We start from the raw sequence: 26,635 nt of genomic DNA, 5'->3' as shown, positions 1-26,635 counted from the left end.
ATTTAAGAGACAGAAATGTCAGCCTGGTGGGTGATTTGCAGGTATTTTCCCCTCTGAGGGGCCTTCTCGAAGCTCCTCCTTCTCCTTAAGTTGCCACACTGAGAATTTCCATGATGTCAGCAATGACATATAAACCACCACAGCCCTATCTCCTCTCGGACAGCTAACACTTCAGGTGAGAGAGTACAGTAAAGCCCCACCTCGGGTTGCAAAACTTTCTGGTCCACAGCACTGATTTCGATTCATGGAAAGGTGATTTTTCACCTCTTGAAATGTCACACATTTATGATCATTCACAATTTGTATGTTAAGTATACAAAAAAAAGTCTGAAAAAATGCAGTGGCGTTGGATCTTATACATATAAGGTGAAATTCACACACAATAAAATATGACCCTGGATAATTCCTTAAGTAGAATGACCTTGGATGTTAGAAACCAGAAGACAAGAACTATGTCATTTAATTTTCTCTGCTTTTTGACTATGACCTCCTTTTCCCTGGAACATTAAAGGCCAAGGTCTAGTTCAAAGTGAAGTTGGAGTTTGGAGTTGATGGACAGTTACATTAAATATTTGTTGGGTATGAGTCCATTATAAGTAAAAGTAGAAAAAAAAATCACCTGAAGTCTTCCTTCCAGTCTTATGTTTTGGTTGAATATCACCTTTTTAATTTCCTTCACGCATGCATTTTGAAAGCTATGCTCAATGCAGTAGTCGTTTAATAACTTTATTTTTCTGACTACAAGTATCTTTGAAGCCTATTCCATTGAGTTTCCTCTTCTGCATTCTGGATGCCAATATCTTGAAAAGATCTCAAAATTTTTGGGGAGTATCAAATTTGAATGAAGAATCTCATTCTTGGTTATTAAAAAAACCTGCCACATAGAAGAACTGGCAGGATGCACCTCCTAATGTGGTTTCTTGAGGAGAATAGAAAATCACTTCTGTGCATCATACTGTAATGTAGTGAGTGTATGTCTGGTCTGCCCCTAGCTCCTGGAACACAGCTTCTGAGACCTTTGGCACCTCAGTATTGATGAGCATCTCTTGAATGCCAGTGAGCTGAAGTGTCTGACAGTCCCTAGGTCACTTCAATAGGTGAAATGGTCATTGGAAAGACCAAAGCAGGGTCAGAAGGTGAAGACTTCCAGTCCCATCCTTACCCTCCAAGGATACCGGTAAGCTGGAAGAATGTTGAGTGAATTGCCAATAGCCAGTGATGTAATTGATTGTGCCTACATAATGAAGCCTCCAGCAAAAACAAAAAGCGAGGGCTCAGGGAACTTCCTGATAGCTGGACATGTAGGACTTCCTGAAGCAAGGCACCCAGAGAGCATGTGGAGGCCCTGCCTGTTCTCATTGGCCTCACCCTGGGCAGCTCTGCATCTACAGCCTTTGTAGTATCACAAGCCGATAGGGATTTGGGTTCTGTGAGCTGCTTTACCAAGTGAACAGAAGCTGAGGGAGGAGTCACAGCGAGTATGGTTTATGGGGGATTTGTCGAAAGCTCAGATGATATCCGGGGCTTGGAGCAGGCAGATGAAATGCGGGGACAGTCTTGAGGGCTGAGTGCTCAACTTGTGAGATCTGACTGTGTTCCTAGGTAGTGTCAAAATCAAACTGGAGGACATCCAGCTGGTGGCTGCCGGGTTGTTGGTGGGAAGAAATTCCCACACAGCCTGATGATCAGAGGTGAAGTACTATGTGGTGAAGTGTGGGGGTAGGAAAAAACATTTTGGTCCTTCTTATGTCTTACAAAGTAGTATTCCCGCCCAAAAGGCAGACCTAACAAAGAAAGGGTCAGAAAAATGTCAACTGAAAACCTGTCTACAAAATAATTAGTCCAGAGTCACCAAAAGTGTCAACACTGCAGAAGACAGTAAAAGACTGAAGACTTGTTCTGGATTAAGGGAGACCAAAGAGTCACAGAACCAAATTTTGGCCCTGGAGTAGGTAGTGGATTGGAAGGGACATCATTGTAAGGACAATACGGGGGCACTTGGTGAAACTTGGATCTCACCTGTGGATGAAATAGGATCATATTAAATTTCCTAAGTTTGATAGTTGCTCCATGGCTATGTGAAAGTATGGCTTTTTTCCTTAGAAATCTGTGTTGAAATATTTAGGTTAACGATTTCTACAATTTACTTTCCAATGGTTCAGGAAAGACTTGTGTATGTAGAGATAACAAGTGACAAAGCAAAATGTGAACAATTGCTAGCAATTAGTGAATGTGAAACAAGGGAGTTTTTGGTGCTATTCTTGTATTTCTTTTGGAAGCTTGAAATTGTTCCAAAACTTAAAAAGAAAATAAAGCCCTGGCCAATCCAAATAAAAAAAACCTTCAGTTTCTAGAAGAAAATATTTGTAAAAAAAAATATGATAAGAAACCATTACCCAAAAAGGTATAAAAACTCTTACAAATCATCAAAAAACCACAAACAACCCAGTGAAAAAAATGCTCCAAAGACCGTAGCAGACATTGAAAACTATTCGATGAGACATACCGTTAGGAAGTTGCTAACTAAAACAACAAAGATACCATTATACACCTAGCCAAATAGTCAAAGAATGACAATATCAAATGCCAGAGACAATGTGGAGCAACAGGAATTTTCAGTCAACTCTAGTGGGACCACAAAATGGCACAGCCTCTGCTAAGACGGTATGGCAGTTTCTTATAAAACTAAATATACTGACCATTTGTTATGGCGTATATATAGGTGTCCTCACAGAGTTTCATGAGCTTGTAGGTGGGACTTTTCAGAGATGACTGGTCTAGGATGTGTGAATATGGATTAAGGATATATGATTTATTAAGGATGTACTAATTTATTTATAGTCCAATAGATTAGTCCACAGATCAGCTTAAGCATAGCTCTGGGTGTGAATAATGGGAAGGCCCATCCCGGGTGTGGGTGGCACTAACCAACAGGCTTACAGCTAGGATGGGATAAAAGGGAAAGGGCTCCTCACTGTTTGCTGCTCCTTGCCTCCCATGCCATGTACTATTTTTCTTCTGCAATGTCCCCCTGCTGTGGATCCAGCTGACCATGGACTGAAATCTCTGCAAATTGTGAGCTAACTAAACTTAGCCTCCTTTAACTTGTGGGTGTTGGTATTGTATCTTAGTACTTAGAAGGTAACTAAGAATAACCACTAAGACAACAATATGCAATGTATTAATTACTGTAAATGTGCCAGTAATCAGTTGTGAAACTGTCTCACTGATATTTGCTTCTCAATGAAATTATTAATAAAAAAGGTAACTAAGGCTCCATTTGGTGCAGGAATTGTACTCATCAGTATTCATCCAAAAGAGTGGAAGGCTTGCATCCACACAAAGACCTATATGAAGATGTTTATGGTAGCTTTGTTCCTAATAGCAAAAACTGGGAAACAAGGGAGATGTTCTCCATTAAGTGAGTGGATACAATGGACCACATACAAATAAAGGAATATTGTTCAATGCTAAGAAGAAATGGATGATGGGAACTACGAAAGGGCATGGAGAAACATATGCCTATGGCTAAGTGAAAGGAGCCAATCTGAAGAGGCTATATATGATATGACTCCAACTATATGACATTCCGGAAAAGACAAAACTGGGAAGTCGGTGAGAAGATGAGGCATGGAAAGGAGTTAGGGAGACACCAGTAGACAGAAAAGCGACTTCTGGGGCAGCAGAACTACCCATGTGATGACATAATGGTGGGCACCTGTCAATATACATCTGTTGACATTCACAGAATGTAAAACACCAAGAGTAAGTCCCACTGGACTGTCCAGACTGTGTGATGGTGATGTCCCTGTGGGCTCATTGATTGTACTCTGGTGGGGAATGCAGGTAGTGGTTACCTGTGTGGTAGACTGACAACTGGTGGTCAACTCATAACACCCAGCTGAGCTGAATCAGTGTGGTGCTTGCTAGGCATAGAGGGCCCACCTGAGGACTGTGGCCAGCAGCATAAGAGGCAGAACTGGAGAAGCTGTTTTCCTGCTGAAAGCTATTGCTTCTCCTGGAGGACTTTGTCACTTTGGCTTTCCTTATGAACTCAGCTGTTGTCTTCATCAGAGGAGCTTGGGACCTTATTGTCGCTAAGAATAGCTCCTATTCCCTTTAGGAGAGCTCTGGTCCTTACTTTGAGCATTGCTTCCTGGCTCCAGGGCAGATCCCTCAGCCTGCTGGCATAGGTCCTTCAACCTACTGGCACAGACTTTCTAGCTTTGCCACTGACTTCTGGGCCTTCCCAGCACAGGGACGTGAAACAGGCCTGCATGAGATATTGTCTTGGGGTCTAGGCCTCCCTTTGGACTAATAGGGGGCATTGTGATGACGAGCTTGAGGCCTTCAGCTGGATTCTTTTGTCTTAGTGTGTGGACAGATTTCTTGTGCTCTTTTTATCTATGATTCTTTGGGTGACTATTATAAAATATCTCTATAAACATTTCACTGACCTTATGAGACCCAAAAGCTACAACTCTTGTTGCATAGGTCCTGCTTTATCTTGGTCTTAACCATCCAGTAGAAAAGTATGAAGACGAAATATAGGAAGTAAAGCCATGCTGTTATGTTGAGCTGTGGGGGACTGAGGTCAACAATTTCTGACATTGCCAGTTAAACAGAAGACCCAATGCTATTAAGGGCTACTGGACTCTTTTACAATATTTTGCTGAGTTTACATACTTATAATATTCAAATAACGGAACTTAGAAAAAAAGGGGTATACAGATGAATGTCCATTTTGTATCTGTGTATTCAAAGTGGTTAGGATAGATATATAGTTGCATTCTCTTAATGAATAGAAGGATTTGTTCTAATGGTGTTTGTAAATAGCATCTCAAGTCCGCATCTTGTACAGCAATTAACCACTAAGAAGAATGTATGCAGTGTGTTAATTATTGAAACTGTCCTACCAATTTGATTTGAAACTGTCTCATTGCTATTTGTTTATCAATAAAATTATGAAAAAAAGAAAGAAAAAAACAAAAACAAAAACAAAAACATGTGTCCTGTATTGTTCTTCTTGTGAGTCCTGACTACAAAAACCTATGTGGAAAAAGTGGGCCTATGGACTCTGCATTCTCCTGAGTTTCACTGTGAACTTATGGCTACTCCAAAAAAAGGTCTATTTAAAGAGCAAAAACAAACAAATCCAATAGTTATCTGGGTCTAGTGGCACATACTTGTAATCCCAGGACTGTGGGAGGCTGAGACAAGAGAATGAAAAATTTGAGCCTGGCCTAGATAAGTTAGTGACTTATTGAGACCCTATTTGAAAATAAAAAATAGAAAAGGACTGGTAATGTTCGTTCCCAGCACTGAAAAAACAAACAAAAAACCACTTTCTCTCCTGCTACTATATTTCCATTAAATGGATTAAAGAAAAATAATGATACTCATTGTTGGCCAGGATGTGGACAAATCAGAGCCCTTTTACAGATCATTGATGAGAATTAGAACTTGAGCAATCACTTTGGAGCACAGGTTAGCAAAATCTTGAAAATTAAACATATACCTGTCATCTCACCCCAACTGCTCCTTTTAATGCTTACCCAAGAGAAACAAAAAATTGTGCTCAGACAAAAACTGGTATGTGACTATAACAGCATTATTTATAATTGCCCAAACCTGGAACCAGCCAGATGTTTTTCAGGAGGTGAATGGACAGCCAAAGTATGGGCTTCTACTCAGTATTGGGAAGGAACCTCAGAGGCTCTCAAAGCCTGGGTGACTGACTCTCCAGTGCACTGAGCTACACGAAAGAGACCAGACTCAAAAGGCTACATCCAGCCTATTTTCCTTTGTATTGCTTTCTGGAAAAGGCAAAACTGAGGAAAACACGATCAGTGACTGCCATGGCTGGGGATGGGGAAAGCGATGACAACAAAGACAGCTGGGAAGTTTCTAAATTGGTGGGAATATTTTCTTTTTTGACCAAGGCACTACACACTGTGTGTTTGTTGGACCTCATAGAGCTGACCCTTATTAAGGATGAATTGTACCACATATAAAGATTCTCAGCAAAGCAAACTAGAGTTTCTCACTTGTTGAGAGCTTCTTTTCTTCCTTGCAGCTCTCAGCAAGACCCAGTCTGAGACCTGCAGTGAGGAAACTGCCCATTCTTGCTTGTCTCTCTGTTTATCTGCTTCATGCACATATTAGAGAGGAACAGATTTAATGTATAATACATGTATGATTATGCAAGGTATTCACTAGGCAGACTTATAAATGGGAAGTGGAAGCATCTCAATGCCATCTGCAAGATCAGAGGAAGAGGAATGTAAAATGACCAGCTGTGAGCCTGAGGGCCAGAGGATCGGCTAAAAGTTGAAGGCCTGGATCTCCAGTGTGGGCCTGTGCCAGGAACCTGAAAGGTCTGCACTGGAAGGCTGAAGAGTTTGTCCTGGAAGCTTGAAGGAACTGGACACTCGCATGGGAAGGCAATGGAAAAGATGAGCATTCCTCTGAAGGAAAGGGCAGACTTCTTTCTTCTTTCTCTTTTTATTCTATCCAGAATACAAGCGTGTTTGTTGGTTCTACCCATCTCCAAGGTGGGTCTTCTGCCCTTAGTTTGTGGCCTGCATTCACAGACACACCCAGAGCTTTACCTATTTGCTAGATGGTTCTCAGTCAAGTCGACATTTTGCAATTAGCCATCACAACCCACCCCTTGTCAACTTGATAATTAGCGCATCTCCTTAAACCATACCTAATCTCCAAATACAATAGAAACTGCATAATGACTCCAACATAATAAAACTATCCTGCATAGAAAGGCACTGATTCCCTCCCCAGAATAGAGGCAAAGCTTTATATGGGTGACGTTCACTCTTCTCCTAATCTTAAGCTTAAACATTATAATATAAATTCAATATTACTTAAGAACTGGCATTAAATCAATCTGTGTCATAGTAGAAATAATCAAAATGAAAATGCCTGATTAACATATGCATATATATACACAAGCATTAATGCAATAGGAAAGAATATTCATGACAGTTATAATCCTCATTTCTATAACTGGTCACGAGAGCATAGCTGTATTGATAACTGCCTTCCTTTGCTACCCATTCTATATATATATATTTTTTAAATTTTTTTCCATAATTTTATTGAGGAACAAATAGCAACAAGACAGTTTCAAATCAAATTGGCAAGACAGTTTCAATAATTAACACATTGCATACTGTCTTCCTAGTGGTTATTTGTTGTACAAGATATAGACATGATACCCTATTTACAAACACTATTAGAACAAATCCCTCTATTCATTGAAATAGGAGAATGTAGCTATATATATCTATCCTAACCATTTTGAATACACAGATGCAAAATGGTCATTCATCTGTATCCCCTTTTTTGGTTTAGTTCCATCATTTAAATGTTATAGGTGTGTTCACATACCCATTCTATATTTCCTTAGCTTCAGCAAGCATCTCAGCTGGTCTTGGTTCTTCACTTAGTGGGGTGGTCCATACATCCATTCACCTTATGGAGAGGTCTATCCACATTCCTCTTTCCCAAATGTCTTTGTCAAGAACTTTCTAGTTCTGTTGCTTCCAAGTCCTTGATCATCTAGCCAGAATATTGGCTACAGCCCACAAATCAGTATATGGTTGTACATCTGGCCATTTTCTCTTCCAAGCAAAATGTAGAGACCAGGTAGATACCCTGAAGTTCTGCTCACTGTGAAGATTTCCCTTCACCACTGTCCCTCAGGGATGCCTTGGAAAGGGTACCTGTCTACTTTTAGGTATTGCCTGCCTAACATGCAGAACCAGGCCCTTGTCTTCTTTTCCTGTCAACGGATCATACAACATGTCCCTTGAGGTCAAAGGCTCATTCTGGGAGACAGAAGGCAGCACAGGAAGAATAGGAACCATGGGCATTTGGGCCACTTCTTCATGTAACTTACCTGTGTACTCTGGACCTACTGAGGCCTGATCACACACATACCACTTCCACTTAATGATGGACTACTACTGTTCATATCCAACTTTATAACTTGGTGAGTCAGGAATACCCAGTTTATGATGGCAGCTCATCGTGTTCAGTTTCTGCTGAGGCCCACTAGTGTCCCAGGAGCTTTTTTGCAAAAGGAGAGCATTTGTCTGAAGAGGAAGGTAAAGCCTTGCTTTAAAATCCTAAGGGCCTATACTGTTACTCATGGCTGTAGTCTCCTAGAGGCTCCAAACAGCAAGTCTATCCACCAGTGACCTTAGTGACACTGCATCTGCTGGACCAGATGGCCTCAGAAGCAGAGTAACCTGCATAACAGCCTGGACCTGCTTCAGAGCCTTCTCCTGTTTTGGGTCTACTCAAAACTAGGGTTGAATGGGATCTGAGGGGAATGAAGGCAAGTGCACATTATCCTCAGAATAAACTCATCATAGAATAAAGTTAGACCACCTCTGTGCTTAAGGGACAAACACTTTTGGGTGCCATTAGCATCTTTGTGGGTCTCCTCCCACTGGTTCCTCGGCTCAGGCAGTGTACACCCTGGTTTGCCACCTGTGCCTGCCCTGCTGTTCCTACTGAGGGTTCTTTCTGTAAGGAGTCTCTTACCCAGGGGGCACATTTTGGGGCAGAGGCCCTGGTTCATGCCCTTCCCTCTGTCTAGTCACCCCACAGGAAGCACTCCTCTCCTTTGCCACCACACTCTGGAAACACAGGTGGCTCTCGCTGTTACCCTCATTTTTCACTGTCTTTGGGGGCTGCTCCCACTGGCCTCTCATCTATAGACTTTTCCTGGTGACAAGTGAAGGCTCCAGCTCCCGGAAGGCCCTGTTGTTTGGTTTGCATGTCACAGGTGAAGCCAGCGCTGACAAACCCTGCCCCTGTCTTGGTCTCCTCTCCCAGAGCAGGGCCTGCTTTGGGGGGTTAGGTAGGGGATGGAGGTGTCCTGTGCTCCCTGTGTCCTGTGGAGTTGGGTCTGGTTCTGACTTTGAAGTTCTGGGGTACAGGTGTAACTCTGATGCAAAAGACTCTCATGGAGTTAATATGGTATTTTAACAGCTGGGATTTTACTGCACATATTTTACACCCGCTTTTCTCATTTCATGCTAGGTTTTGAGCATCTTTCCACACCAAAAAACTCTCAGCATTCATGTCATTTTAGATGACTGATTTTTCCCATGTGCAGATATTTTATAATACATCAAGTTCCCATAGTTGGCTGCTTTCCGTTGTTTCTGATTTTAGATGATTGCTAATAGTGCTGCAGTATTTTGGATGACTTTCTATGAAACTCATGAAAGGAACCTCATTTGCATAGAACCTTTTCCCAAATGCCTGGGAAAGACCTAGCGATTTTATATTGACAATTTTTTGGGTTTTTGTGTTAAAGAAGCCCCTAAATTGCATAAACTTCAAGCTTTATAAAAACTGGATGTGTTCCTTGGCTGTGATCAACTAATTTTCACTACATATTTATTTCCTTAGTATAAATTCCTTGCAACAGAGTTGTTGGATTAAAGGAGATGTGGAAGAGCCTGCCAGAAAAGGTGACCCAATTTCTACCACACTCCTGCCCTAAAAAGAGGGCACCTAGGAATTCTTGGGGGCTTCTACTGGACTATATCTATTTGTGATTGTGCTTATTTATTGGTACTGGTAGAACCTTCTCCGGAAATGCAGGTTTGATCTGAGATCTGTGGCACTTACGGGCAAGATTCTTGTGGTCCAGGAAGTTGGTTGAGGAAAAAAAAATTACATCTTTACTTTCCCCCTAAACCTCTCACTAGGATGTAATTGTTCTTTCCATTTTGAATGTGGACCAAGAATCCCTGGAGTTTAGCAGCAGTGGTGACTTTAGCAGTTCTGTCCCAGCAGGAATCACAGATATCTTCAGTTTTGTTACAGTTGCTGCAAAAATCTTGTATATCACCAGTTTTCATCAGGAGTTAGAGCGGCCACTAGATCTTACTTTGTAATGTGCTAATAAAAGATATATGTTACTAAATCACAATTAATTTTAAAAAAATGTTTTGATAACTGTATCCAACAGAATTGGTTTCCTTTGTACTCAGGTTTTTATTTTATGAATTTATTTGAGGAAAAAGCCCGTAGACTTCTCCAAATTGCCAGGTGGACCCTGACACATAAGTTCAGACTCCTTGTTGTATGGGTTAACTCACATTTCTTGTAAACTTGAGCATCATACTGAAGGAAAGGAATTACACTTACCTTGCCCGAGCCAGTCCCTGCGACAGACGCTGGGGGTAGGGCAGGGACAGGCTAAGCTTTCCCTAGAGGAGCTCAGCATCTGTGTGCAGACACTGTCTCCCAGCTCCTAACACTCACTGCTCTATAGGTTGAGGGTTGAGTTCTTGGATTTTCCAGGGTTTTAAGGAAAAGCAGTAATTCAGTTTCATACACCCCCATGAGTATATGAAATTTATTTTTTAAAGTTGAAAACTACTCTAAATCCCTATAAACTGTTGTGAGGGCCACATAAAGCATGTCTCAAGGCTTAGCTTTTGATCTAGGAGGGGCATGGAATTCCAGTTAGGGTGGAACTTGTGCATTCCATGGACAGAGCAGCAAAGACTCAGCCCTCCACTCTGCTCCTCTGAAAGAGAGAAATAGGAAATATTGCAGTCTTGGAAGGGAGCGGATGGGAAGGACTCTATGGTGAGTTCTGGATGCCCCGGCCACCTGGCTGCCAGAGGGTTAAGGAAGGACAGGCGGCAGAGGACACTGTGATGAGCATGCCAGTGGGTCTCTAACAAAATGACTAAATCATGGCATATCTAGAATCCTAGGGGCTTCTGGCAAAGACATTAGACAAATATTGCAAAACAAAAGACATAAAATGCAAGACAAAAACTGTAAAAAAAAGAATTGAATTAAGAAATACTGATAAGGTTCCTGGACACAAGATAAATATACAAAAATCAATTGCTTTTCTCATGTTTGAAAATAAACACATAGAAAGGGAAGTAGAAATAACTCCAATTACAATATTGATAAAGATTTGTAAATACTCACAAATAAATTTAACAATAAAAATAGGGCCATAGGCAGAAAAATAAATGGAACTGTGGAAGAATAGAACACAAGACCTGAGCAAATGGAAAGGTGCATTGTGCTTTTGGACAGGAAGACTTAATACTGCAGAAATGTCAGGTCTCTCCAAATTAATGGCAAGCAGAAAGCAATGATCTTGGTGTTCATATGGAAGAAGAGTTCTTAAGTCTAGCAAACAATGTATGGAAAATAATAACAGTGCAAGTGGATTTGTCTTGCATATACCAGAACATACTCTAAAACCAAAATTAGAATATTGCTACAGGAGTAGAGAAATAGATCAATCAAACAAAATAGGAATTTCAGAATTAAATTCAAAATATGTATCAGAATTTGATATTATGAGCAAGATATTATCTTGATTACTTTTCTCTCATTGCTGAGACAAAGAACCTGATGTTCAGAAGGAAGGAAGGAAGGGTTTACTCGGCTCATAGTTTGTGGAGGTTTCAGTCCATGCTCAGCTGGCTCCAAGGTAGAGTGGTACGTGGAAGAGTAGTTTCATGGCAGCAGAAGAAAGGCAAAAGCAGCAAAAGCAAACAGGGAGGAGAAGGAGCAAGCAAATCTCTTTCCGTTACATGCAGACTACCTGCCCCGGGCTGGGTGCGGCACTTCCACCCGTAATCCAAGCACTGGACTGTGAATCACTTGTGAATTCTAGAAGCCCTGCCTGGGGCTTCAGAGGGACATCTGGACACAAACCATAACACCTATTATTTTAAAATGATGCTGCTCAATTGCTATTCATTTGAAGCAAGTAAATAAATAAAAGTAGATTTCAATTTAAAGGCTTGGGTATAGAGAAAGAAAATAGCAGAAATCTTGCAAGATGTTTAAGGAGGCAGTATAAGCAATCTGAATAAAACTTACATTACAAAGCTTTAGGGGATAAGTGAGATGCTGACAACATTGCAGATCAAAAGATACATGAACAGAGTCAATAAACAGATGAAAGACTTGGAAAGCATTTGTCTGGAGATGTGAGGCAATGTTTATCATCTACAACATATAACACAATAAATGACAAAAGAAACCAGAAAAAAACCCTTAAGTACATGGAAATTAAATGATGCCCTACTCAGCAACCAACGGGTCACAGATGAAACATATAACACAGTTTTACAAATGGACAAGGCAAAGTGAACTCCATAGGAAAATGGGCGAAGGGCAAGCTGACCAATTCATGGAAGAGTTTATCCTAAAGGTTGACAAATAAATAAAAAGCCGCTCATATGCACAAGTAGGGAAATGCAATTTGAAATAACAATGAGAGACCGCTTTATACCCTGAGCTCAAACTTGTATTCCTGGTAGATAAGCACAAGAAAAGAACTTTCATGCATTGTGAAACATTATGTCCTCCCTTGTTTTTGCAGTACCGAGGATTGAACTCAGGACCCTGCACTTGCCAGGCAAACACTTATTCTAATGAGCTATCTCCCCAGTCCCCAATAATGCTCTTTTGAAAAGCAGGTTTTATTAAAATTATATATATATATATTTAAATTATATATTATGTCACATACATACATATCATGTCTCTGTACATATACATATAGGCACACAATTTCATTTCTATATATTTCTCTCACAGAGTCACTGCCCTCAAAGAGAACAGATATGTAAGAGATTTTTTTGCAGCATGTTTAGAGTTGCAAGAAAGGTAACAAAGCCCTCAATAGATGAATGGCTGAACAAAGCCACATATTAACAGAATGCTATAGCCTATCAGAAAGGAAGCAGACCTGAACCAGTTTATTTGAGGGCATCTTTGAAGTATTATTAAATAAAAAAGCAAAATGCACAAAAGCATAAAGAACACAATCCAGTTTTTATAAGATGCTCATCAAAGTTCCCTAACACAGCTCACACATATGTCTACTTGGTACTGAAGAAAGCGCATGGAAGGTTAGATGTAGGCTGTTAATAAGGGTGAGCTGGGAGGAAAAGGGCTGAGGTGCAAGGTGACTCTGGCAGTGTAGAAAGAGAGGAGGAGGCCCACCCAGCTTCCACCAAGATGAAAGACCCCTCTTTTAAAAAAATGTGTTTAGTATGGGGTCCACAGGTCTCACTACCAAGATCAGACTCTTGGTGATCTCCTGTTTTCAGTCTCCCAAGTGCTGGGATTATAAACATGTACCACCATGCCCGGAGTCAGCCACTGGCTCGTCCCAGAGGCGGGGCTGGCACGGCACACTGGGGATCGAACCCTGTCCCTGCACCTGCATAAGCAGGTGCTTTAATCCATTGAGCTATGTGACCAGCAGCTTCTACCAAAATGAAGAAAAAAAAAAAAAAAAAAGAAGCAGGACCTCCTACAATTGGGCTTTCTCACCTACCTGCAGCCTAGCTAGCCCTACCTCACCACGCTTGACCCTCTTCCCAGTCCATGGCCACACCTCCCCCTACACTGCATGTGGCTTTTCACGGCTCTCTCCAGGACTCCAGAATGGGGAGCAGGTACTGAGGGCAGGGCTGGTTTCAGAGTGGGGCCAGACTTCAGTGCCTGCTGGCTCCCCACCTTTGGGCAAGCTGAGGGAAAGAGGCTATGGGACACTGATTCGCTTGCTGACTAAGGAACGTCCTTCCCAGACCCAGCCTAGAGATCAGCCTCTCAGAAGACGCCTCACAGCCTCGCTCCTTTTCAGTCCTCTCCCTGGTATTTCCTGTTTTAAGACTCATCAAAATTTGGCATTGTTTTATTTGTGTGTGTGTGCTTGAGTGTTTAATGTGTATTTCCTCAATAAGCCGTAAGAGCTCCAGGGGAAACCTTGTGTGTACGGCACCCAGGGTGGCCCCAGCAGGGCTCAGGATGTGCTGCGTGCTTTCAGTGACTTACTCACTAATGTTCTGTCTTTCCTTGACTCAGTCTTTTATTCACCCCTGTATTCATTTATTCCCTATTCACTCCAGAAACATGTGGTACTGGCCAAGGGCTGTTCTTGATGTGAGTCTTGCACAGTCTAGGTGGCTTTTGCTGGGAGAAAGTGGGGATGTGATGACAGAATTCTGGGAACACATCCACTGAGTGAGCTGAAGGCTCTCCAGGTGAGGAGGAAACATTCCAGGAGGCTGGAGGATCCAGGCAGAAGGTGCACAGGGTGGGGAGCGTGAAGCTGGAGGAGGTGGGCAGCACCCTTTCTGCTCCCGTGAGTCCGGGGATCTCCTGTTACCTGGCTTTGTTCAGGTCTCTGCCCTGCATGGATCTCTCTCTGCTCCCTCCACGTGTTCAAATCCCTCCCTTCTGAGGGCAGCCCAGAGATCCTCCAAGTCTCTCATTGCTCCAGCTGCAAGGGCTGCTTCTGGCTACAAACAAACTCCCCAAGCACTAAATCTGGACCTCTGTCCGGTGACCACTTCCTAGCTTGTTCCGAGGCACAGCTCCCATCTCTCTCCACTGCCCAGGCAGAGGCTTTTGTCACCCTTCCCTGTGTCCTGTGGGCCTAGAATCTGGCACCACACTGCCCCTCAAGCCACACTGGTCTTACGGCGAATAGTCACCATGAGTTGGGGGAAGGGTAATACTTATTAGTCCATTTTATAGGTAAGGAATTGGGGGCAGAAACAAGAGGTGTGACTTACACTTGCTCCCAGCTAGACTTGGTGCTGATTTTCTGGTACAAAGGCAGAACTAGCTCCAGATCAACCCGGGGTGAGATGAGGGCAGGTGGGGTGGGCTGAGGTGGGAGCTGGGTCCTGAGAACCAGCTGGCCAGAGAGTTTGGAGTTGGGATGGCTAAGTTCAGGGAAAGCACAGCTGGGGTGGAGCCAAGGTATTTATTATGCTTGGTCTCGAGCTCCAAACAGAGCTGATGGATGGAGCCGCTCCAGTTCCTATAAACAGCTCAAGCCTCCCTCCCTCCTCTCCATCCCGGCTTTCAGCCACGACTGTTTCCAGTGAGATACAGGGGAGGGTGGGGGAGATGACTAGGGAGGGAACGGAGAGAAGAGAGAAGGGAGGCCAAGGGCAAAGCAGGCCGAAGACAAGACAGGATCCTAGAGGTCAGAGGGGAAGGGAGGGACGTCAGAGAGCTTTCCTATTCTGCTTCCCCACCAGCTGCTGGGTCCCTGAGGCAGCCCTCACCCTGCCCCTCTGTCTTCTGGGTCTGTCAGAGGTCTGGTCTTAATCCCAGGGGTTTATGAAGTCCTGGAAGGCAGGGGCTGTTTATTCAGGAAATTTTATCTGAGCTCCCAGCCTAGGCGGGCTCACAGTTTCTGGGACACACAGAGGGCTCCAGTTTGGACCTCCCTCAGGGGCTCTGGCCTGAGCCGACCAAACAGACACCCTAGGATATGGCTAGGGCAGCCTGGGGCTGTGCACAGCTGAAGGAGGGAAATATCTCTCTGAGAGGTGATCCATCTGAGCAAGGGTAGTGAAAAGAGTCAGCAGGTGGGCGAGATGTCTGAGGGGCAGCTCAGGGGAGAGGCTGGTGCTGGGAGGTCAGGAGGCAGTGCCACCTAATGGACGAGGAGGGGCCTGAGTTCAAGTCTCAACTCTGGACTCTAAAATGAGCTGATCTCTTTTAGTTTTGTCAGAAGTAACAGGACAAAATACGACAAATGTTCAACCCAGGGGGCCTCCCTGGCAAGCTTAGTAATTGTCCCCTGAGCACGTTGTGGGTAAGGGAGACAGACAGGGCTGAAGAGGGCAGGGACCTGCGAGCTACCTGAAGGATAGGGGGGCACAGGCGCAGACAGCCCATCCCATGTGGAGCTTGCTGAATGAAGGAGCCGAGTGATGGCACCTCAGGGTGCTCTGTGACACGGGGTACACATGGGCCTTGCCCTTCCCTGGGACTCGCTGCAAGCCTGGGAAGCCGGATGCTCTGATGACCTAGTTGGCAGCTGTGTCCATATTTGGCTGAAAACAGGAATTTCTGACTCACTGGGGGGTCTTGGCCAGGTGAGCAAAGTCTCCTGTTTGCCAGGAAAAGGGGTCAGGGGCTTGGTGGGCTCCTGGCTAGGTAGGAGGTCCAAACACCCTGGGGGTCAGCCTGTGCTACTCCAAGGCCTTCTCGGAGCACCTACTATGTGCCGCAGGTTGTCACACCCCTTCTCATCCCCAGGATATAGGTGTTTAAAATGTTTCTTTGGAAAGTGGGAGCTGGGAGCAGGAACCAAAAGGGGATTCCTGCTCTCCAGGAGGCAGTGCTGTGGCACCAGGGCCCATGTGGTAGCTGGGCCTGAGGGGGGGGACACAGGTCAGTGGAGGGAGGAGGAGGACCACTGAGCTGGACCTTAGGGACAAGCAGGTTGGGGAAGAAGATGGCTTCTGCAGAGGCTGTGACTGGGGGTGGGGCTGCTGAGGAGTCGGGGAAGCAGAGGACCAGTTGCTGGAACTGAGGCTGGGAGACAGGAGCACCAGGGCATTACTCCCTGGCTCCTAGATCCGGCCAGGCCCTTCCTTGCCTCTGCTTCCCAGTGCTCATTGCCCCATTTCCCCTCAAGCCCAGGGCGCCAGGCCCTACATCCTCACTCCCACCCTAGAAACAGTAATTCTCATTTTCCAGGTTCAATCTTTTTTTTTTTTTTTTTCCTTTTTTTTTTTGCGGAACCGGGGATTGAACTCAGACCCTTGTGCTTGCCAGCAAAAAGCACTTATTCCACTGAGCCATCTCCCCGGCCCCTTCCAGGTTCAATCTTGCAGCCTAATTTCTTCTTGAATTCTCTAGGCCCCTGGGGACCTTTGGCTTTATGGGTACAGGGGTGGACCCTCAGGGCAGATGCGAGGGGAGAGAGATCCATGCCTCATAGTCAGAACAGTGGGTGGCTATGATTAAGAGCAGCCCTGGAGGTCACGATTTAGAGATGGCTCAGGAAAGATGAGCATGTAGAGGACCCAGAAAGAGACTGGCCTGGCAGCGAGCAACGACTTCACAGGTGAGGTCTCTGATGTCAGGGAGGTCATAGGTGAGGAGCCCTGCCGCCCAGGGTCAAGATGAGGTCTGAAAAGTACACTGCATTTGGAAAAGGAGATAGTAGAGACCTTAGGAGGGGCAGCCTGGGAGGGTGGGGAATTTGCTGGTGACGAGGAAGGGTGATGGGGTGAGAGGGTCTTTCTGCTGTTTTCAAGTTGGGCAAGCCTAGGGCTGGGGAGATAGCTTGGTGGTCTAAGGGCCTGCTTGGCAAACACAAGGACCCAGGTTCAATCTCCAGTACCTCATGTGGTGCGAGCCCTGAGATGGCGTGGTGGCGCACACCTGTAATCCCAGCACTGGAGAGGTTGAGGCAAGAGGATCACTACGAATCTGAGCTGTATAGTAAGACCCTGCACCAAATAAATAAATAAAAGATTTTTTAAAATTAAAAAAAAAAGAAGATGGGTAAGACTTCAGCCCTGAGGAAGGGGCGGAGAGGGCGAGCACAGAGAAGGGGCGGGGTCATGCAGCTGCAGAAGGAAGAGCGTAAAGGAATCACCAGTATCTCAGAGTTGGGTGGGAGGCAGGGGTGTGCTCAGAGGGGCTGTGCAAGGCCACGAAGATGAGCAAAGCCCCAAGGGCCAAGGTGGTAATGAACTTGAACCTCAGTGTCTTCTGGACCTGACAAGAAGTGGAAGAAGTCAGGATTCAAGCACACTCAGGGCAAGGAAGAGGCTGGCATAACACACTGTTTTGCCAAAATTAGATTTTAATACATTCACGTGGGTTATGCAAAGAGCTGGTCCAAAGACCTGCGAGTGACAGCAGCATGGTGTAGTGTTTTCATAGATGAAGCACAGGGACCAGCACTTTGGCTCTGGGCCTGAGGAAGACTGTTGTACACAGTAGCACCTGTGGGCAGCCGGGACCGAGCCACCCAGTGGCCTCTGGCACAGGGTCCAGGTGAGGGCTCTAATCCTGACTGCAGCCAGCTCGGGGCGCCCTTCGTTCTCTCTGGGTCTCAGCTTCATTTTCCTGCGCTCTGCTGAATGCCTGTGGTACGGTGCTGAGGACAAGACGCTGAGGACACAGCAGGGTCTTGGGCTGGTCCTGGGGTTTCCTTTCTTCCCAGATAGCGCATGACCTTGTGGTATGAGTGAGAAGGGCTTATCCGAGTGGGCCTTTCTACCTATTTTCTTAGGAAGCAAAGAATCCCTGTAAGATAAGCAACAAGTCTGGAGTCAGCACTGCCTTGCCACTGGCAGCTGAGAGAAAGCCTATGGCTAATTTCACCCCAGTGAAGCTGGAATTTACTTTTTTTCCACAGGCTCTGCCACTGAGTTGATGTAGGCAGTTCCTATTCTTTTCTAGACCTCAGTTTCCCTATCTGTGCAGTGGGGAGTTTGGGCTTGATGGTCTCACCCTCTGGGATAGGCTTCGTGGAGGAAGATAGAATGAGGGAATGTAGGAGGTAGAGGAGAAGAAGGAGGGTGCACACTAGTCCATAAAGGAGGGAATGAGGGAAACTGAGGCTGATAAGGAGAGGACCTGCAACTGCCTGGAGAGGAGAAAGCAGGCATGTATTGGCATAGGAAGCTCAGGCCCTTGGGCAGGTGACATAGGGCCACTTGGTATCTACCTAACAGCTCATGGCCCCAGCAGCAGCAAATTCAGACCCTGGAGGCAGGAGGATGTGGGTCTGAATCTCAGCAGTGGTATCTTACCTATGAGACCCTTGAGGGAGATTTCTAGAGCCTTGTTTTCCTCCTTTATATAACAGAGGAAAACATCAATGTCCAGGATTTGTCACACAGAGGCAGCCACAAGGCTTGGATTTGCATCTGCAGCTGCTAAATTGGGTGCAAACCAGAGCCAGATATCTCTGGTTGAAGTCCTTGGCTCAGTAGCTGGGTGGGGCTGGATGGAAAAGCTGGCCCTGGGCAGGGGGAGGGGCTCAGGCAGCACTGGTGTCAGGGTGTGCAACAGGAGAGTGCCCCGGGAGGAAAGGTCCTGTCCAGAGTAGGAAACAGAATGCCCACTGCTGGATGGGAGCCCAGGGTGACCACCTCTTAACCAGGTCCTGCTGGGGCTGCTGTAGCCTTGCAAACAGCCCTGATCCAAGACATACTCATGACACCCTGGTTCTGTCTTCCAGCCACAGGCTCATCATTTTCCAGTGGGGCTGAAAGTCATTATTAGAAGATGCGACAGAACAGTCTGCTTGAAAATGTCTCAAATTCTCTTGGGTTTGGTCCTCTCTTTCCCTGGCACAGCCAGGGCAGGACTGTCCACCCTAAACCTTCAGGGCTGCAAAGTAATGGAGCCCCACACTCTCCTACCTTGGCCCCATCATTGTGGTTACTGCCCAGCACTGTGATAACCTTCCCTACCAGAAGGCAGGCATGTGTTTCATTTGGTAGTGTCCCCAAGAAGGGTATGGCCCCAAACAGATGCTCTGTGAAGCTCTGCTGATCTACTGCCCCTGAGCTTACCCAACTTCCGGCTTCCACAGCTGGACCAGATGTACAGCCTGGGAAGTGGGCCACCTACTGACGCAGCAGGATGCAGAGAAAGGGCCCTGGCCTGGGATTTAGAGACCAGAGTTCTGGGACTGTGGCTCACTCTGTGGCCACTGGCCAGTTCCCACTGCTCTGAGCCTCCAGTTCCTGCACAGACCTGGAAGGATCTTCTGGCTTCTTCAGGCTTTGTACTGTTGGTTAAACTTCTGCCGGCGGACACAGCAACAGGCAGCCAGTGTGGTGAGGAGGATGGCCACAGCCAGGGTGAAGGCGAGGATGATGATGAGGTTGATGTTCCTGAGCCCTCCTTCCTCACAGTCCTCAGGACGTACATGGCTCAGTGACACCTCTGCCTGTGACCCAAAGCGGCAGATCAAGTCCTGAGTGGCATCCACATCCACACGGCCCTGGTGCAGCTGAGCTGCCAGCCAGCCATTGCCGCAGCAGCTGAGTGGATTCCCTTGCAGGTAGAGGCGCCGAAGGCTGTTCTCTAGGCCGCCCATGGCACTGCCTGGTAAGAGGCTGAAGCTGTTGTTTCGCAGGTCCAGCACCTCCAGCGATACAGCCTGAGTCCAGGCAGGCAGGTGGCTGAGGCGGTTCTCAGAGAGATTGAGTCGCTTAAGGCAACGGAAATAGGGCAGGTCCACCTGAAGGACAGTTAGCCCATTGCCCTGCAGTGCAAGGACCTCCAGGGAGGCCTCCAGGCCTGCCAGGGCTCCTGTGGCCACCTTGAGACCAGGGTTGGCAGAGAGGTCCAGCTCAGTAAGTGGGGTATGGAGGAAGGCGCCTGCCCTGAGCATCTCCATCTCATTACCCGCCATGCTCAGAACACGGAGGGTGGGAATGCCAGAGAAAGCCACACAGCCTGGGAGGCTGGGCTCTGCTGGTCCCCCACAAGGGCTGACTCGGTTTCCCTGCAGGTTAAGCTGCTGCAGACTGGCCATGTTGGCAAAGGTATATGGTGGCAGGTCCTGCAGGGCATTGTCCTGTAGGAGCAGCATCTTTAGGGACCCCAGGGCTCTGGCACTCAGCTCTAGTGCCTCCAGCACATTGTGGCTTAAGTCCAGGAGCACCAGGCAGGGCAGAGAGCCTCCACGCCGGGCCCCAAAGGCCCGCAGGCAGTTCCGGCTGAGGTTCAGGAAGCGAAGGGAGGTCAAAAGCTCAAGAAAGCTGTCTGGAATGAGCTCAATCTCATTGTTGCTCAAATCCAGGTTCAGGAGCTGGGAGAGGGCACGGGTGCTGGCATTCCAGCTGGGGCTGAAAAGAGCCGAGGCTGACCAACCCTCAGAAGGCATGTGGATGCCATCGCTGCCTTGCGGTGGCCCTGTGGGAAACCGGATGAGGTTATTGGACATATTCAGGTAGATGAGTCTGGGGAGGGCGGCCAGGTCAGGGAAATGGAGCAGTTTATTTTCCCGTAGGTCGAGCCAGGCAAGCTGGTACTCAGCCTGGGGGTCCTGGGCTGTCTGAAAGGCCTCAATACTGTTGCAGCTTAGGTCAAGCACCCGCAGCTGCTGGAGGCTGAAGTCGGAAATACAGGTGAGGGAATTCCGGGAGAGATTGAGATGTGCCAGGCGGGGCAGGGCCTCAAAAGCACCATCTTCGATGTCCATCAGCACGTTGCTGTGCAGGTCCAACCGCTCCAGCGCAGGAAGGCCCCAGAAGGTCTGACGAGTCAGGCGGGTCAGGCTGTTCTCTGCCAGCGAGAGTGTGTGCAGTCTGGGGGCTTCACCCAGCAGCCACTCTACCAGGCCACTGTACAGGCTGTTCCCAGATAGGTCCAGGGAAGTCAGGTGCAGCAGGGGCCCCAGACCTCCGGCACTCAGCGCCGTGCCCACTGCCAGGCGGTTGCGGGCCAGGTTGAGGTGTTCCAGATGAGGCAGGGCCTGGAAGACTCCTGGCTGCAGGAAGCTGATCTCATTGGTGCTGAGGTCCAGGTGACGAAGGGCAATGTAGAAACTCAAGGGTGAGGCCAGGACATTCCGCAGTTGGTTTCCAGAGAGGTCAAGGGCCTCAATGTCCAATGGGAGAATGGGAGGGACCTGGTACAGGCCAAGGCTCTGGCACAAAGCCTTCTTGTCCACCTGAGGAGGGGAGAAAGAGCAGCAGGCATTAATGGGCACAGTGGGAGTACACCCAGATGGTCTACTCTAGAAGGACAGTTAGCTCCCCTCAGGGCTTGGGTCGATGCTTCTGTGGACTCCCAGAATGCTAGACCATCCTCCACTCAGCCTGTCTGATAACCTATCCTGCCCCCTAACCTTGTCCCTAGCACCCAATACAGCAATGGACAGAAAATAGGGACTCATTGTAGGTGCGATAGGTAGATAGACTGACAAGTGATAGATGGACAGGGGGACAAACTAAGAAAAAACCATGCTGGTAATCATCTCATTTCACAAGAAATGAAGCCATGTGTATCAGTCAGGGTGACTCAGAGTCAGTGAGCAGCAGGGCCTGGCTCCCTATCCTGAGACCCTTCTGTGGCCCTGATAGTTTGCATTTACTGTTTGTGCTTACTCCTTCTGACCCACCCACCTGCAGTGCCTGGCAACTGCTCAAAAACTCCACTATGCTTATCTTCCCCAGGACAGAGTCAGGACCTCAGTGAGGCATCCTCTGCTGTTTGTGATTCCTGCCTATCCTCTGTACAGGTCCACATGCACTGACCACTTCTGATATGACCCACCACTGTGACAAGAGTCATAGAATCTGTGTCATGTTAAAGCTTAAGTGTACAGGGTTGAGGCCTGGAATCAGTCACTTTCGTGAGGGGAAAGAAAAGGGATGTGCCATGGGATTAGAGATAGAGGGTGTCAGGAGTGAAAACTGCCCATCCAGTGCCCAGACTGGGGGACGGAGGCCTGAAGAGGCAGCAACCTGTATGAGGTCACAGGAAGCCCATGGCTGAGCATGCAAGGAAGAAGCACAAGCTGGGGGTTATTCTCAGGGTCCAGCTCTGTCATTTCTTCCCAAAGCCTCAGGTGGGTAGGGGTGGAGGATGGAGCTGGCCAGCCTCAAGTATCTGTGTGACTCTTCCTACTGCATGTCCACTGTGACAGCCTTGTGGCTCCTCGGAAACTGGCTTCACTGAGGTGAAGAGAGACCCAAGAGACCCAGGGACATTCCCACAGGGGACACCCACAGAAACCAGAAGCCTACCCTGGCCTCCTTGCCAGTCTCTGTCCTTTCCTCCTTCATCACCTCTCTGCTCACTAGCATCACAGACAGCCTCCTTGTGAGCATCAGTTCCCAGTCCATCCTGACCAAAGGAAGACATGACAAAAAGAGGAAGTCCAACCCTGAGTGGATTCCACGCCAAGGACATAGATCCCTCACCTCCTTTAATCCTCCTGTCTCCTTCCTCTATGTCATCCGTAAGGAAACTGACATTGTGCAAGGTCAGAGCCACAGGCTCAACAGAACCACTACCACTACCACTACCACAGTTTCTGTTCCTGTCTGTGCAAGTTTAGTTCTGGTTATGGAGCCCTCAGCTAGTCAGGCTCACAGGCTGATTCCTTCAATGCAGGAAATAACCTCAGGCACCATTTACAGGGCAATGGAGTGGGGCACTGCACCGTGCGTCACTGTGACCCCCATCTGCAAGCCCACGCCCACATTCTTTCTACATGGGCAAAGGTTCTCCAGGTTCCAGCCTGCCAGTGAGCCAGGGCAAAAACTAGCCCAGCTCAGAGTCTGAGATGCCTATGGGCTCAGGTGCCAGGACCTATGTTAGGGAGGCCCCAGGGCTGCTGATAGGCAGAACTTCCTTGGGATGCCCACTTCTCCAGTCCAGTGCAGGAAGGAGATTGAAGGCCACAGCAGCTCCATTTCCTGCTGCCCCCTGGCTCCAGCCAAGCTCCTAGCAGCAGGTGACCAATGGGCTCACCCAGGGCCCTGGCTGGGCTTTAGAGCTCCTCCCTGCTCTCTCTGCAGCATCAACCATGACCCAGCTCTCTTCTTAGGCAGAGAGGGGACTTGCCACTAGCTCCACATACTGTCTGGACACAGGATGGCATATCAGGGCAGGAAGAGGCATCTGGCATTGGGCAGCGTAAGAACAGTTGGGTGAGAGTACTGATTCCATCAGTTCCTGCCCTGACTCCGTTCTGGAGGTGGGCGGTGGCTCATTCTTTCTCTATTCCTGCCTGTAGCACCTTGCATGCTGCTTCAGAACACTGCCCTACCTGTGATCTCACTTCCCAAGGAGCCAAAGCTGACCCTGTTCCCCTCTGCCTGTTGGGCCAAAACCCTTTACTTCATAGGGCCTCCCTCTGTTCCCCAAGGTGTGTGGGTATTTGGTTATGTCCAAGGCCTTCTCCACCCATCATTCTGGGCTCTCCGAATCTTGGAGACTCATAGTAGAAAAAAGAGTGGTAGCCACTGAAGATACATCAAGCCCAGGGCAAAGGTAGCCAGGCACCTACTAGCACTCTGGTCTCCTGCTACAGCTGCCTGTTCTGTGTCCAAGTGGGGCTGCTATAGGGCTGGCCCTTTCCCCAGCTTTGAACTATCTATGGCGACCCAGCCTTGTAAGTGGACACAAATGATACCTGTTCCCTGCACTGGACAGGGTCTGAAGAACCTGAAGATCAGTTTCCTTGGCTTGCAACAGGAAGAACGAACAAACAGGAATCAAACCTGGTCCCTGCCCTAGAAAAATTCTTGGTCGGAAGGTAAGACAGGCTCAGATCACTCACTGGTCACCCTGTGTGCTCAGTGTGCTCAGCACTGAGGTGGAGGAAAGCTGGGAGTGGCAGAAGCCTAGAAGAGGAGGCGGCTAGACAGCCTGGAAAGGTCCAGGAAGGTTTCCTGGAGGAGGCTTCACTGACCTGCCAGTAATGAGTGAGAAGCCAAGGAGCCTTGTGAGGGAAAAGGACTTGTCCCTAGGAAGGACAAGTATAGAGGAACCTCTCCCAGGGAGCCCATTCCATATTCCCTGTACATCCTAAATCCCCTAGCCAGGCCCCCTCTCCTATAAGGGCAGCTTAGGGGAATACAGTTCAATGTTGAGCTCAATGTTCTTGTACAAGTCTTCTTCTTCTCTAAGCCTCAGTTTCTGCCTTTGTAAAATTGGAATAGTAAGGTTTACTGGGTGTGCTTGTTGAGTAGACAAGGTATTTAAACATTTTAGTGGCTGCTCATTAAATGAAAGGTAAATCTCTTTCCTCTCTTGATTCTAACTTCTGGCTTCTGGGGCTGAGGACAGTAGGACATCTCAGGACGAGGGTGTGGTGTGTTGCTTCCCCTCCCTTGGCAGAGCACCTTACCATCTTACAGGGTGCCTTGTCTTGGGGTTGGGGGGTAGCCAGGCCTCGAGTCAGCAAGACCAGGAACAGCAGGATCTGGTGGCTCATGGCTCTGTGTAGAGTGGGGAGGAGAGAGAAGCACTGTGAGATCACTGGTCCTTCCTGCTGCCAGCCTCAGCACTTCCACCGTCCCAGCCTTTGGGAGCCTTCAGGGAGCCCCAGACTGCAGCTGGGCTGGAATACTTGGGAGGGGACCAGGTGGGACATGGGGTGGCACAAAGGGCCTGGGAGGCCAGGCCAAGCTGGGTCAATGTCTAGGAGAACCAAGAGTCTTAGAGCAGTGGTGCCTTGGCCAGATGTGGATTTTCAAGACTCTGCCCATTAGCAGAGGTTGGAGGGGAAGTAAAGGTGGCAGAAGGGCCTAGGGCTGCCCTGGGCCATGCTCTGGGCTGTGGATGGGGATCTGCCTCTACCTCCCCCACATCACAGCAGGTCCCTATCTCAGCTCCTTGGGCCCTCATTCCATCCCCCTACCCACTGCCAGGCCCTCTACCTCAACCCCCACTCCCACCCTCTTCATTTTGTCCTTTTTCTTTTGATTTTCTGATTATTCAGCCTTTGCCATTGTTCAAGGCCTGGGATCAGGTCCCTGACAGGAAGTCCCACCAGGGGACCTGCCCGGCCCCAGCACTGTGTGGACTTCCCCTGGCGCAGGCCGCCAGGCCCCTACTTTACTTTCACTGAGGCGGCTGGCTGTACAGCGGCACTGGGACTTGCTCTGTGAGTAGCCAGGGAGTAGGTGAGGGAACCCCAGGGCCCTCAGCAAGATTGAATCTCCTGCTCTCTCCCTGAGGACCATCTTTAACCAATTGCTGGGGATACACAGATCAATCCATCAGTTTTATTCAATCAATCAGTTATAAAGTCACTGAATATTTTCTCATGTGCTGGGAACTGGGGACACAAAAGAGTACACAGAAGTGACTGTAATGTGGACAGACAGTATTAACAACAAGCGACACATAATGCCCTCCAAGGACTCTAGACTCTGAGCTGCCCCCATCTGACTGCCCCCTCTTAGCTCTTCCTCTTACCTGCCCTGAGACCTTGTACAGGTCACCACACCTCTGTGAGCTTGTTTCCCCTTCTGAGGTTAATGACAACTATACCAAGTTTTGTTGAAGACCAGATGAGATATATTCTCTGAGAGTGTCACTACAGAGCCCAGACACTCTTCTCAGTGCTTTACGAATTCACTTAATTCTTACAGCAACTCGGTGACTTATTGGTTCCATTATTATCATTCCCATTTTGTAGAAGGGAAACTAAGTCTCAGAGGGGCTAATTATAAAGCCAGCTAAGTGGCAGGTCCAGGCAAGTGTGGCTCAGGAGTCTGTGTCCTTACATTCCATACTGTAAGGTCCTTAGGTCTCCCACAGCGAAGGCTCAATTATGAGGTCTGAACTGTGAGTCTGAAGGAGGCGTGGGAGAAAAGGTGCTCACAGGGCCTTTAAGGGTTGTGCCGTGACTGTCAGACACCACTAGCAATGACTTTTAGATGACCTTTAATTGATGATAGCTGCTCTGAGGTCCTTTCCTGCTGGAACATGTGAAGGCCTCCATGGTTATGTTTCAACCCTTGTACCTGGCTCCCTGAGGCCAGCAGGTACTGCCCTGCAGTGGTGCTGCTTATGTTGATGGGAAATTTGGTTCTGTTGTTTACAAAACAGATGTCAGGGCTGGTGGGATAGCTCAGCTCTCTAAATCGCCTGCTTGGGGACCGTGGTATGAACCCCAGCATCACATGCCATACCAGACCCACCCTTAAGGCAGGCTGAGCCGGCCAAAAAAAGAAAAAAAAAATCCTTAAAAAACAGATGTCAATTGGGCATCATGTTGGATATCTGTAAGACCAGTAGTTGGGAGGAAAATTGGGGTATAACTATGAATGTCCATTTTGTATCTGTGTATTCAAAG

The 26,635-nt window shown here is 47.5% G+C and overlaps 1 protein-coding gene across 5 annotated transcripts in view; it reads right to left on the bottom strand.

Annotated features, from left to right (window-relative positions):
• Positions 1-17,363: 17,363 nt before the first annotated feature.
• Lrrc32 (leucine rich repeat containing 32) overlaps positions 17,364-26,635 on the bottom strand; it is a 12,773-nt gene continuing 3,501 nt past the window's right edge. For 3 of the 5 annotated variants that reach the window (XM_023716626.1, XM_023716629.1, XM_023716627.1), the window contains exons 2-3: positions 24,680-24,770; positions 17,364-21,490 (exon numbers count right to left, since the gene is read on the bottom strand). In XM_023716626.1, coding sequence (XP_023572394.1) covers positions 19,586-21,490; positions 24,680-24,766 — 1,992 coding nt within the window. In that variant the 5' untranslated portion in view covers positions 24,767-24,770 and the 3' untranslated portion in view covers positions 17,364-19,585. The remainder of the gene's footprint in view (positions 21,491-24,679; positions 24,771-26,635) is intronic. The other 2 variants (XR_002821378.1, XM_004632500.2) reach the window with 2 other exon arrangements.

The sequence above is a fragment of the Octodon degus genome, unplaced genomic scaffold (assembly GCF_000260255.1).
Source record: "Octodon degus isolate 3935 unplaced genomic scaffold, OctDeg1.0 scaffold00049, whole genome shotgun sequence".
Classification (NCBI taxonomy): Eukaryota; Metazoa; Chordata; class Mammalia; order Rodentia; family Octodontidae; genus Octodon; species Octodon degus.
This window is presented reverse-complemented; position numbering and strand designations above follow the sequence as displayed.